The following is a 13206-nucleotide window of genomic DNA, read 5'->3' as shown; positions in this document are numbered from 1 at the left end:
TAACTGAACTGAGATTATTTAACTGAACAGAGTTTAATAAAGAGCATAATACAAAGTATTTCAGCATAAAATCACATATTTATAATGTGTGACAGTGCCATGTATCATTATTACATCTCTGCCGTTTGTAACAAACCAAACTCTTATAAGAAAAAATCCATTGATGGAATAACCTGGTCTATATTCAGTATATTCAGGTAGTCAGCTGACCTCATTCTTTCAGCACATACTGTTGCTGAACCCAGACCTAACCAACTGCAGCAACCCAACCCCACATAATTGATCCTTGGTTTAATCCAGGTGGCGACTTATTTTATTTGACTAGGCACGGTATATGACCAAATGAGCTGATTTTAGAGGACAGTGCTTTGTGCAGAGTCCTCCTTTCCAGATGGGGTCTCTGTATTTCAGTATTTGAGTCGATGGGGGACTTTTATTGTGAAATATTTCCGGTTTTCCGCCATGTGTTACGCTGCTGTTCTTCCTCAGTAGAAACGTGGTTGGTGGCGAAGCAGCGGGCTGTGTGTGTAAGTGTAGTTGTATAGTTTTTTTCTGTATTTGAGCTGTGTTTATATTAATCATGACTGAGGGCAAGAAGTCCTCCAAGACCAGCCCGAAGCTGCTCGCCCTGAACCCCGCGGAGGACGCCGAGTTTCAGAAGAAAATCCAGCAAGTGAAGGGTCGCCCCAGAGCGGTAACTATGCTACACTCTACTAATCCTCATGCTGTAGAGCAGCAGTGTTATTGCTGAGAGTTAATGAGTGAGGACTGTGTGAGATATCAGTAAAATGTTTAAATCTGCTCTGTTTGTGTCATGATGAAACTACCAGTGTGACTGATTTTCTGTTTTTTCCCTTTAATCCTCGTGTATTATAAATTCAATGCACTTTAACATGTGGAACACGTGGTAAATTAGCTTTAGCCCTGTTAAGTGCTTACAAACCTTTCTCAGGACCTTCAAAAAATTAGTTTTAATTCTCTATGACACGGTGTTGTCGTTATTGCATTGTCCTTTTAATGCGTTTTCTATTGTTACTGAGGCTATATTGTTTAAAACAATTATTTTTATTTTCATTTTATCAACCTACTAACATTATTTTACCGGACAAATATGAAAATCTGCCATATTGGTTTTGTTTTAGGAAACAAAATAATGTAACTCATCCATACTTATTTATTTTGTATGTATTAACTTTAATTGTTATAATTCAGAGTATTTAGTGTAAATCAGATTTTTTCTGTTCATTTTATGTAGCTTTACCTGTTATGGTGCGTCATAAACTATACACTGACAATAGAGATATTACAAAAAGTGTGTGTGTGTGTGTTGTGGGAGGTCTCAATAGCCATGTAAATTCTAAAAATATTCATTGTGCAGCTTCCATAGGTTTGTTAGGGTTGGATTAACCGCAAAAAAGTTCCTTAAGGATCTAACCGTATTTAACCGTAGTTTATGTAGCCATTTATGTTTGATTGTATGTGTCTTGTTTAACCCTCCTGTTCTGTTTTTCCTCTCAGACCCTGAAGCCTGGAGTGGTATATGTGGGCCACATTCCCCAGGCCTTGGCTGAACCGCAGCTTAGACCTTACTTTTCACAGTTTGGCAAAGTTACAAGGTTACGATTGTCCAGAAGTAAAAAGGTGAACTTTTTTTTTTTAATTCAAACAGGTTTCCTTTATTTATTTATTTTTATTGTAGTAATATTTACTTTGATTGTATGCATGAAGGGTCATGTTTTCTAGAAATAATTCATTTCAGACTGAGATAAAATGTGTAAATGTGTTTAATTTCCTTATTGTGTCCTAAGGAGATGATAAAAGAAGTTAAATAAGATGAATAGGTAAATAGTAGTAGGGTTCTGGATATAGGCATATTCTGAAAATTACCTTCAGCATGGCCGTTGCTGTGGGTAAGATAATTGTGCCAACAGAAACGTGGTACATTTAGCTTATTGCCAGATGATATAGCTGTGCAATGAAACCCATGTGCCTACAGGCTAAAAAGCTGTGGATGTTTCTGCAGCTGTGTCAATCACAATTGATTAAATAATTTTGACTGATCTTGCTCTTTTTCATTCTTAGACTGGCCGGAGTAAAGGCTATGCCTTTGTGGAGTTTGACTGTGATGAGGTTGCCAAGATTGTGGCTGAGACCATGAACAACTACCTTATTGGGGAGAGGCTGATCAAATGTGAGTAAAGTAAATTAATTTAATTTGTTTTTTTTGTTTTTTTCTTTGTTACGGTGGTGCAGTATAATGCCAGTGTTAAAATGTCTTGTTTACTTATAATATAATATTTTGAACAGGTCACCTGATTCCTCCAGAGAAGGTCCATGAAAAACTTTTTGTTGGTTCTCAGAGGATTTTTAAAAAGCCCAGACTTCCTGCAGTTGCACGGTACAATAAAAGTCACAGCTCAGAAGATCTGAAGAAAGTTACAGGGAAACTTCTAAGAAAAGAATCCAAGCTTCGCAAGAGACTGGCAGAGAAGGGCATTGACTATGACTTTCCAGGATTCGTAAGTTTTCTTGTTTTCTATATGTCTTATAACATTTCGTATATTTTGCGTGTTGGACTAAATCAATAATGCTGCTACACTTTTTGTTCTGTTCTTTTACAGGCAGCTCAAGTTCCTGCGAAGAAAGCTCAGTCAGGTGCTGACACATCAGTCTGTAGTGAGGTGAGCTCTGATGTGGAACAATTATAGAGATGTTTAATGATGTAAAGAAACATATTTCAAGGCACAGTCTGAAAATTACTCCAGTTGTCTTAGTTTTCTGGAGTAAGATAACTGTGCCAACATAAAATTGGTACATTTAGCTTATTGTCAGCTTATATAGCTGCACAATGAAACCCATGTGCCTACACCCTACTGCTTATGTGTTCCTACTTATCCTGTCATTATGTATGTTAGCATATTATGGTGTTTTTAACACCTTCATTTTTAAGTCTGGTTAAATTGATCTTTGGTTTACCTTTAAGTTTGAACCAAACCGCTCTGAAGGTGCAGTATCACCTACATTTCCCAGATATTTACTACAGCTATAAACAAATGCACTGTCTGCCATTGTTCCATGTTGAATTACACAGATGTAATAACAATCAATACAGTAATTTGTCACAAAATAAACCTTAACTACATAGCTGTATTTATTTTTTCTTTCCATTTAAATATCCATCTCTTCTTAAATAAACAAAAAATGTCTCACAAATGAAACATAACCAGAATTACCATCAATAATTAATCCTAGTAAAGGTCATGATTGATTTTTTTTTTATTTCCCAAAGTCTCAGATCAGGACTCTGTATAACAATTTAAATTAAATTATATTTAATTTGTATAACAAATTATACTGGCAAAAGAAAATGTAAAGTTAGGAAAATCAGAATAAAATGACACCGAATGAAAATAAATACATCGGTGCATGACTAATTGGATTGTGTGTATTGTTCCTCAAATACATGTAATATGGCATTGTTTAGGTCATAAAATTATCAGAAATATTGGATTTAATTTGTAACAGTTCAGCAGAATATTTGATTAATGATTTGTCTGTTTTACAGGACGCCACCCCAGTATGTACCCCTTCAATCCTGGAGAGAAGAAAGTCAATAAGAGTAGAGGATGATGACGTTGATGATGAGATTGTCCTCAAAACACAGTCGGTGAAGAGTGAAGATGTTGAAGGCTGTGAAGAGGACACTGAGGAGGAAGAAGAGGAACAGGCAGAAGCAGAGGGAGCATCGGATGATGTGGAGGGTTGAACCTCTCTTCTGTTCTTTAGGACTGTATTAGTTCTTTGGGGAGAAACATCTTCCTAAACTACTAAGCTTTCATGATTTGTATATAAGACTTTCTCAGTTCATCACACAGATGGACAGATAGAGAAAACGCACAGCTGATGCCCTCATTGAGACTTGAGGAACTGTTTCAGCATTTGTGCATATATTGTGCATTACATTTGCTTGTAATGCAGATGTTATATATATGTGTGGCTCTGTTCTGGCTGTGGTTTAGCATTTAGTTGCTTTGCTTTGTGTAAAGCAGACTAGAGCTTTACAGAGTCATGTTGAGCTGTATAATACACACAGGACTATGTATCACCTGAATAAAATGTGTGTGAGTTTTCTTCCCTAAATAATTTTGCTCCACAGCAGTAGAATGAGGGATAAATCACAAATATGGAAAAGCAAAAATTGTGCTTGTGTCCGAATGGTTGTTAAATATATACCTGTTAATAAAGTTATGCAGGAGAAGTCTGAAGTGGACTTGGTTTGTAGTGAAACATGATATCGAGTACAAACATTTGTTGAATAGCCCACCTCTGAAATACAGCACTTTTAGCCAAAGTTCCCTATTTTTACACCATTAACAACAAGCTCATTAAGTAGCTCCGCACTTCATTGGTAGATTTGAGTGTCTCGACATTTAAAAAAAGGCACTGAGAGCTTTAAAAGTGCACAGATAGTTTATTAAAAACACTGTAAACACAGTAGCTTGAGGTAGTTAGTTGGTAGCGCCATCTTACAATTGTCACAATATGTTGGCTTATGAGCACAAACAAACAGGATAGGGTAACGAAATGCAGTGTTGAATAGAAATGCATGAATTTCAGTTGCTGCTGAAAATGTCTGTACAATACTGATGCTTTTCCACTGAATTATGGAATTAATTTTAATTAATCTTACCCATTTGTGCCCGTCCGTCGAGTTACCATCATTTTGTTTTGCAGTGCCTCGTTTTAAAGGGATCATTTGTCTTGTTAAAATGCCTTGGAATTTAACCAATAAAGTGTTGAATTACTTTGAGTAAAATGTAATTTTCTGGTGTCAAAATTTTGTGGTTTGAATTGGAGCGCAAACTTTTGCGTGACAGGCTTCCATTAAGTATTAATAGTTATATAAATGTTTGGCACCAATGTTTTGGCAAACCAGTTAACTAGCTACTCTTGGGCGAATAAATTGCGAACAGTTTAACTGTGAAAAATGACTAACGTAATGTAAAATAGGACATTTGTTTAATTTGCATTACAGAGGCATCTAAGATTTTTTATTACATTTTATTACCGTAGTGAATTACCATATTTTACAAACTTGAGGAACACGAAGTCTCTTAAAACAGCCACAAGGGGGCGCCAACGTCATTTTAATAGTTCCAGTCTTCTAACAAAGACATTTCAAGCGCAAAAACTATTAATCGTACAAATAAAACACATAAATCACTCTAGCTCATTCATAATCACCACTACGGTAGATTTACTGTACAGTCATCACTACAGCACATTTAAAATCATCACTTGAGCAGGTTTATAATCATCTCTAGAGTAGATTTACTGCACAATCATTATTACAGCACATTTATAATCATCACTACAACAGATTTAAATTCATCTCCAGAATAGATCTACTCTACAGTCATCACAACAGCAGGTTTACTTTACAGTCAACATTACACCAGATTTATAATGATCACTACAGCACATTTACAATAATCACTACAGAACATTTACAATCATCACTACAGCACATTTATAATAATCACTACTGCACATTCACTATACAGTCATCACTATAGCATGTTTATAATCATCACTACAGCGCATGCACTGTACAGTCATCACGATAGCATGTTTATAATCAATACATGCATCTGCTGTAGTGATGATTATACAGTAAATATGCTGTTGCTCCGCGCATGCGCAGACAGTGGGCCCGTCATTGTCCACACAGTGCTCTGAGCGGAGGTGCTCATCCATGCTGCTCTTATTCTTCTGTGTCTGAAACGTGTCTGGTTTGCGTGATAAACAGGCGTTTTCGGGGTGAGTGGAGAGGTTGTGATTTTTTTCTAACGGTCTTGTCGCTTGTTTGCGGTGTGTGGGAGAATATTTAGCGGGTTGGTTTAATCTGTGTTTGTAATTGAGCTAACCTAGTAGCCCTTAGCTTCGGGAGTAATCAATGAATTCGGCAGAGCTGCTGTCAGATGTAGCTAGCTTCAGTACAAACACACATATACACATTAGAGGCTGGGAATCCAGGTCCGGAAAGTAAAAATACATGACAGAATTTGCCTCCAACGGCCTGGGCGACTGGGTTTCTTAAGCCGTGCTTTGTATACAGTCGGAACAAAACATTGGGATGGATTTATATTTTCTGGATTTGGACTACCCGTCTCTAGTACACAGACACTCACACATAACGTTACATACAAACACCTGAAACATTTCTGACATAGCTAGATTAACTAGCTGGTGATTACGTGCGGGTTATACAGTGTATTTCTAATAATTATCTTTATTTATTTCTCTCTCAGGGACAGATCAGTAACGTTAAATGTTTTGTAGTAGCTTAAAGCTCTTAGCCGCCGGCTAGCTAGCTAACTAGCTAACGCTAACGGGGCGATGACAAGACGCACCAGGACACAATGCAGAGATTACACTGTTAGCTAGCTTAGCTAAAATAAGAGCTTAACTAGATTTTAAACGTTACTGTAGTATTTCCGTTCAAATGTAACTTTACTGCTTAGCCTCTAGATAAGTGTCTAACTTGCTGTTCAAACCGCGTAAGAAAGTCATTAGCTAGCTAGCTTGCATGTCTTTTAAGATTTTTGTTTTGTTCTTTTGGTTTTTATTGTGTTTGGGTTAGCTAAGCTAAGCTAGCTTCTGCTGTTTGACTGTCTGCCTGCTGTAGCTGCTAGGTTAGATTGCCAGTGGCGTTAAATAGGTTAAAGTCATGCAAGCAGGTAAAAAATGCGTGTATATATAAGCAGTATAAACCGATAAAAACAAATTTTAGTGCTCACTAGCTAATGTTCTGCCTTCTTAGCATTGGAGGCTAGTTAACTGGGTTAAGTGTTAATGTAAGCCAGTGTTTGGCTAGCACTCAGGTGCTGCCCTCCTGGGACAGATTATTTAGCTAAAAAAAGAATAAGAAGTGTATTTAGTGAATAGCTCAATGTTAGGTTAGTGTTCTGGGTTAGCTAAGCTAGCCTCTGCTGTTTGACTGCCTGCTGTAGCAGGTAGGTTAGGTAGATGTATAGCCATTCAACCTCGAAATTAAGGAGAAACATGGGGGGAAATAGAGTTAACGTTAGAGAGTAAAGCAAGCAGGTAAATACGTGTAATATATAAGCAGTGTAAACGTGTAAAACAATAGCCAGCTAACCAATAAGAAGTGCTCACTAGCTACTAGCTAGTGTTCTGATTTCAAAGCTTTGGTGGCTAGTTAACTGGTTTAAGTGTTAGTGTAAGCCAGTGCTTGGCTAGCACTCGGGTGCAGCCCTCCTGGGACAGATTATTTAGACACAAAAAAAATAAAAAATGTATTTAGTGAATAATTTAACGCTAGGTTAGTGTTCTGGGTTAGATAAGATAGACTCTGCTGTTTGACTGCCTGCTGGAGCAGGTAGGTTACATGGATAGATAGCCAGTCAGCCTCTAAGAAGAAGTGTATATAAGCAGTGTAAACAGGCAAAAAACAATAGCTAGCTAACCAATAAAAGGAGAACAGTTTTTAGTTTTAGTTATTCTGATTTTTTAGCATTGGTTGCTTTTTAGTGAATAACTTGTTGTTTTACCTTTGTTAGAAAGTCCATGTCTCTTTAGGGTTTTGTTTTGTTTTTTGTCTTTTTTGTGTTTGGGTTAAGGCTGACTAGCCTGTTCTAAGGTAGATAGGTTAGAGTTAAGTAAGCAGGTAAAATATGTGTATAAGCAGTGTAAAAAGACAAAACACAATGGATATCTAACCGATAATTAGATGTTTTAAGTGATTTATTAGCAGCGGTAACCTATGTTAGTGTAAGCCAGTTCATAGTTGCACTGAGGTTCTGCCCTCCTGGGACGGATTATTGAAGACAATTGTATTTATTGACTAATTTAATAAGTGTCTAGCTAACTAGGTTTTCTGACGTTGTTTCGGTCTGTTTTTTATTGTGTTTAGGTTAGCTAGCCTCTGCTGTTCGACTGCCTGCTGTAGCAGTTAGATACACAGTCAGGCTTAAATTGAAGGAAAAGCGTAGAATAGGCATGGAGAGCAACCTTCCTTTAAGCTTTGGATCCAACCTTAATCCACCTCACCTGATCCAACTAATTACTACCTTTAGAAGACCTTGACTGGATGTGTTGGTAGATTTGGGTTGGAGTTGAAACCTGCAGGAAGGTAGCTCCCTAAGAGGATGATTGGCAACAATGTGTCTGAAGTCTAGACTACTGTGATTATAGGGGAGGTGTAAATGTCACTGTTTATTTATTTTTTCTTGTTTTACGGTAGTCCTAGTGAAGGTTTGTTAAAGGCTGTACTGCTTTCAAACAAATCCCAAACAATTAAGAATCTGTGTGGTTCAGTTCACAGACAGGGATAAGGCCTAGCTGTAGACAATATTCTTTGGTCTAATCCTTATTTTCAATGTCAGAAATGAGCCAATGAAGATCATGGTTAGACCCAAATGTTTAATAATAGAGTGCCAAATTTGGGCATAACAACATTGTAAGAAGGTTTGTGATGTTTATATTGTATTTTCTCCAAAAGCCTTTTTATAATGATGTATCCAACATATATATTTTTTTAATTTGAAGAGCACCCACTGTATGTCACTGTCCTATCATGCACTCTGGTTGTTAACCTCCACTGATCCACTGATCTGCCCGAAGCTAACTTTTCTTTTTGTTCTATTGACTGTAGGCAGCACAGCAACAAAGGACTACTGAATTATGAAGCAATGTTCCACCAGACCCTCCCTCTCCAGCTCTAGTTACCACACTCAATGCTGCTCCCGGGCTCGACGGTTTTGCTGTTGGTAGCTCTCTGGCTGGGTCTTAGAGAAAGAAGGAAAGGAGAGTTTGCTGTCCACATCAGCTGTTGTTGGGGCACATATGGTGCATTGCTGCCATTCCCAAGCCTACATCCCCAAGGCTCTGCCTCTTGTTCGCCTGTGGTGTCAGTAGGATCTGGCCCTCAAATAGGATATTAAGCATTTTTTGAGTTCCTTTTTTTGTTCTTTGTGTTTTTTTGGAGTGGTGGCGTCAGACGACCACGATTAAGGTCTTGTTCAGTTTTTTTCCCCTCCACTACCTCTGAGGTGGTGGTAGAACGGATTAGACCATGGAGCCCAATATGGAGTACTGTTTGACACAGGTGCTACAGAAAGATGTTGGCCGCAGGCTGCAGGTGGGTCAGGAGCTCATCGACTACATCAGCGATAAGGACAAGTCCCATGACCTAGAGCAGGACCAGACTGCTCTAGATAAAATGGTGGATGGCCTTGCCACCTTGTGGGTCAACTCCAGCCACTTTAAGGTAAGAATGCAGTTAAAACCATTGTAATTTTTTAATGCTGCTGGTGTGAGGATGTTACTGCGCACACACACTATTTTTGTGAAATGTGCAAAGGTCAATCCTGGGATTGATTGATTGAAGTGCATTTACCTCAGATGTTGCAGGCTTTTTGAGGTCACAGTGAATTTGTACTTATTCATGTTGATTTGTTTCATATTCAGCCACAAAGCATGAGCCTTCATTGTGTCACTGACCATTTAGAATTGCTTCAGGCTTAGCAATTAATATTATTTGTTTTGTAGTAAGGCCACTGCACACAAGTAGGTCCCTTGTAGGATGTTTAGAATATTTTGCATGACAGCAGATAAGAAAAAGGATAAAAATGCATGTTCATAACTAGCTAAGAAAACACTGTGTTGTGTTATTTTTAATGTGTTAAATTTAATACAAAATATATGTTATCGCAAATTAATCATGTGACAAAATTGACAGAGCCTGGTGATGCATTGGCACAAATGCACCAACACACACACAGCCGATAGCTGTTTTTTTTATTGACTGACACCATTAGTTTTTAATATTGGGTCCATTCTCTGTATGTGTCGGTAAGATATCTCTTAGTGCAGGGTCATGCTGGCTGCTGGCTGCTGCTGTAATGTCTGCTCTAATTAATGGAGCTATTGTCTGGGATTAATGCCAGAATTTATCTTAGAAACAACGTCAGGGCACTTTCTCTTTTAAACACAGGCCAGGCCACACTGATATTGAGAGACTGATAATTGTCAACCACATATTCCCTCACCATAAGCTATAACATCATTTTTGATTGCGTCTTCATAAAAGGGTTAATTCAGCATGTGTAAGGTCAGGATGCATTTTTATCTTAATGGCCTCGTCCCTCAGTCCTTAAAACCTTAGAGCAACATGGCCAAACAATAGGTCCTATCCAACTGCTCCCTAACAATTCTCCTAAAAGTGTTTTGCTTCTGCTTTGTTGTTATCAGGAGATGGGAACACCAAGATAACGGGCACAAAAAGAAGTTGTTTTGGTGTTTGGTGTTTGAGAAAAGCTTTAGAGAGAGTGAAAATAAACTGTCAGCCCTTAGAGATAGTTAAAGGGCTTGTGGTCAGCTGAGTCTCTGATTTTGGCAGGCTTTTGAAGCGATCACTGGACTGGAAGCCATCAGTGGAGCACTTCTCATCTCATTCATTTCTTTGCCCTCATTTAAGCTGTAATGAACAAAATCCTGGCCTGTGTGAGTACAGAGGGTTATCTGCCTGACGAGGCCAGAGCCAGCTCTCTGATTTGGTTAACATAATCAGTGTGCAGTAGCCATTGTTTTATAATTCGATGTGTCCTTTTCTCTTGTTAGCTTTAGTTTTGGAGTGAAGCTTAATATCTGGGGAATTGTTTCAGAGAAGAGGCCTATTGATTTTAAGCTTAGATTTGTTGGATTTGTAGAGTTGGACAGAAAAGCAATTCATCATTGCCAGTGTCTGGGAATGAAGTCACTCTGATTTACAGAAAACACATACATACACCCATCAGCCATAACATTTGCACCACCTTAATAATATTGAGTAGGTCCTATTTGTGATGCCCTGTGTGGTGTATGGCACTTGGTATCTGAAGTCCTGTGTTTTGTGAGGTATATTTTGCAAAAGTGAGCGACCCTGTTGTCTTTTTATCTGTTGCGCTCCCTTGGAGAGATTTTGGTATCTGATCACAGTCTACCAGGAAACCCCACAAGATCCGCCTGATGTTTGGATATGCTATGAACCAATCCTCTAGCCATCAAAATTTGACTTTAGGCAAAGTGTCTGAGATCCTTATAACAATCCCATTGTGCATAGTAATAATAATAGTAATGTGTGTGTTGTATAAACAATGTATTCTATCAGACATGGAATACACATCTGTTGCTTAGTTAAATTAATTGGTGTTTCTCGTCTGAGAAACTACAGGTGAGTCTCCAGTCTTCAAATTGTTTATGCAGTGCGTAAGTCTGAACAGTACCCGGCTTTTAGACACTGTGCAGGTTATCAGGTTATCTTTATTCGTTGATTCAACCTCAAATGATTGAAAAAAATATATATTATAGTGGTGGGGATATTTTCTATTCTTAGATACATCTCGATTTGGACATGGATGATTATTAATCGATACACAAATGGCAAAAATCGATTCAGACCTGCCAACATTAAACAGTGACGCTGCATTTCACCTCACCCGCAGCAGCAGAATATTTTGCCTTTAAGCAGATTAAAGAGGAAATATGCTGTGCTGTGGGCATGGAGGCTTTCTCTGTCCTTCCCTCACTCCCACCCTTGGCATCAGTGCGGCATTAGGCAGGGCAATGCCTCTGCTGTGGCGGGCAGCCGTCTGATTCTGCCTTTTGGCTGCTTTTGATTGGGTTCAGCTCAGGCTGGAGCTGCATGAGCTGTAGTGAAGCATTTATTTTCAAAGTCTGCTTAGCTGACAACAATGTGCTGAACTTCCAGTCTTCATGCTAAACCCTGCAAATAAAAGATGCACAAGTCTGAGCTTAACAAATTCTGACTGTTCCATGACTGCACAATATATCTTTTCAGCATTGATATCGCAATATACACACATGGCATGGCCACGTTACAGGACGTGCAATGTTTTGTGCAATGTCAATTTTCTTTGATGTTGTATATTTTAACAGTATTATTGCGTGTGATGCAATATTACACACTGCTTTTGCTGATTTTGTCTCAGGCCTTAAGTTCTCTATAAAGTTTGCATGTCTCGAAAATGTAGCTCTTCATACCTAGACACTAGTTTTGGACCTTTTTGGAACAAAATCAATGAGAATGTTTATGGCGCATGGTGTGGACAATATCTGCTCCAGAATTTTTATTCACAATAATTTCTGTAATTTTGGTAACTATTTAACTATAAGTGTTATATGTGAGTTTTTTTTTTTTTTTACTGTGCAAATATCAAACAGTGCCCACGTTCCTTTAGTGTTTATTAATGGTTAGTTAAATATTTAGGTTTAAACAAAAGCTTATATTAATACTGATTATACTAAAACCTAATCAAGCAAGCCCACACAAGGAGAATAGAGCATTCTGGACACTTTAGGCTCTGTAATTTACCTCAAAATCAAAAGCAGGAACAGAAGGCACACACCTCTTTTAAATAAAGTGTGGATGAACCTTTCAAAGTAGATTTAGAATTTAAAGCACTATAACATGTTCACCTCACTGTGCTTGCTCTCCACACTTGGCATGTTTATGTGCGTTCCATGCAAAGTATCGAAAATAAGCATAATAAGGGTTATTTTTAGATCTTTTAGTACTCTGTTGTACCGAATCATTTCGATACCTGGCCTTAAAAAGGGCTGTTGTAAATGTAGTGATGGGGGGTGGGTGGAATGTCAGGACACCATTTATTGGACTTTTCTGCATTCCTCACTATTGTCACTTTTAATTGACTTCTTTATTGTTAGTTTGTTAGTATGGCTATAAAACACTAGGTGTTATGGTGGGGCACTAAAGCCAAATCCGTGTGTGTCTCACGCTGGCGGTCAGTGATGTTTGGAGGTATGTGTGTGCATGTGTGTGTGTGTGTCTGTGTAGATTGTAGCTTGTGCATGCGCAGAACGGTCTCGACCGATGTCTGATCAGTATGTGATGAGTGTGGAGCCATGCTGGCAGCAGGAGAGCGCCATGATGCTGTGATGTAGGAAGCAGGGGAGGATGGGATGCTTAAGGAGTGGAACAGGAGAGATGTTGTGTGTTAGTAAGAGCTGTGCTGTCTGATTCCACTGCAGGTTTAATGTGTCTGTATAGTTCATCTGAAAGCCACAGTTTGACTGACAAAAATTAAATCTATATAATATATAGACAAACATTATTGTGATTATATTTATTTATATGGTACTATGGGCCAGCAAGCCAAGTCA

General features: G+C 38.3%; 2 protein-coding genes and 2 non-coding genes across 27 annotated transcripts in view; all 4 read left to right on the top strand.

The window, feature by feature from the left end:
• The first annotated feature begins 188 nt into the window (after positions 1-188).
• Positions 189-4821, top strand: nifk (nucleolar protein interacting with the FHA domain of MKI67). The gene is made up of 6 exons (XM_007243584.4): positions 189-694; positions 1519-1641; positions 2083-2191; positions 2308-2519; positions 2622-2681; positions 3566-4821. The coding sequence occupies exons 1-6, from the start codon at positions 581-583 to the stop codon at positions 3764-3766; spliced, it is 819 nt and encodes a 272-aa protein (XP_007243646.2). The 5' UTR covers positions 189-580; the 3' UTR covers positions 3767-4821.
• On the top strand, positions 1872-1998 carry LOC125805074 (small nucleolar RNA ACA64). Its single transcript, XR_007441352.1, has one exon. It is a non-coding gene; the product is annotated as a small nucleolar RNA ACA64 (small nucleolar RNA).
• LOC125805075 (small nucleolar RNA ACA64) lies at positions 2745-2871 on the top strand. Its single transcript, XR_007441353.1, has one exon. It is a non-coding gene; the product is annotated as a small nucleolar RNA ACA64 (small nucleolar RNA).
• An 868-nt stretch (positions 4822-5689) lies between the features above and the next one.
• The window catches only part of clasp1a (cytoplasmic linker associated protein 1a), a 79468-nt gene continuing 71951 nt past the window's right edge, over positions 5690-13206 (top strand). For 16 of the 24 annotated variants that reach the window (XM_049484634.1, XM_049484639.1, XM_049484636.1 and 13 more), the window contains exons 1-2: positions 8470-8490; positions 8678-9292. In XM_049484634.1, the coding sequence (XP_049340591.1) occupies positions 9098-9292 (195 nt within the window). In that variant the 5' untranslated portion in view covers positions 8470-8490; positions 8678-9097. Of the gene's footprint in view, positions 5821-8469; positions 8491-8677; positions 9293-13206 lie in introns of those variants that run through there. The other 8 variants (XM_049484647.1, XM_049484646.1, XM_049484648.1 and 5 more) reach the window with 2 other exon arrangements.

The sequence above is a fragment of the Astyanax mexicanus genome, chromosome 11 (assembly GCF_023375975.1).
Source record: "Astyanax mexicanus isolate ESR-SI-001 chromosome 11, AstMex3_surface, whole genome shotgun sequence".
In the NCBI taxonomy this organism is placed as follows: Eukaryota; Metazoa; Chordata; class Actinopteri; order Characiformes; family Acestrorhamphidae; genus Astyanax; species Astyanax mexicanus.
The sequence above is the reverse complement of the archived record's forward strand: the minus strand, read 5'-3'. Positions and strand labels throughout refer to the sequence as shown.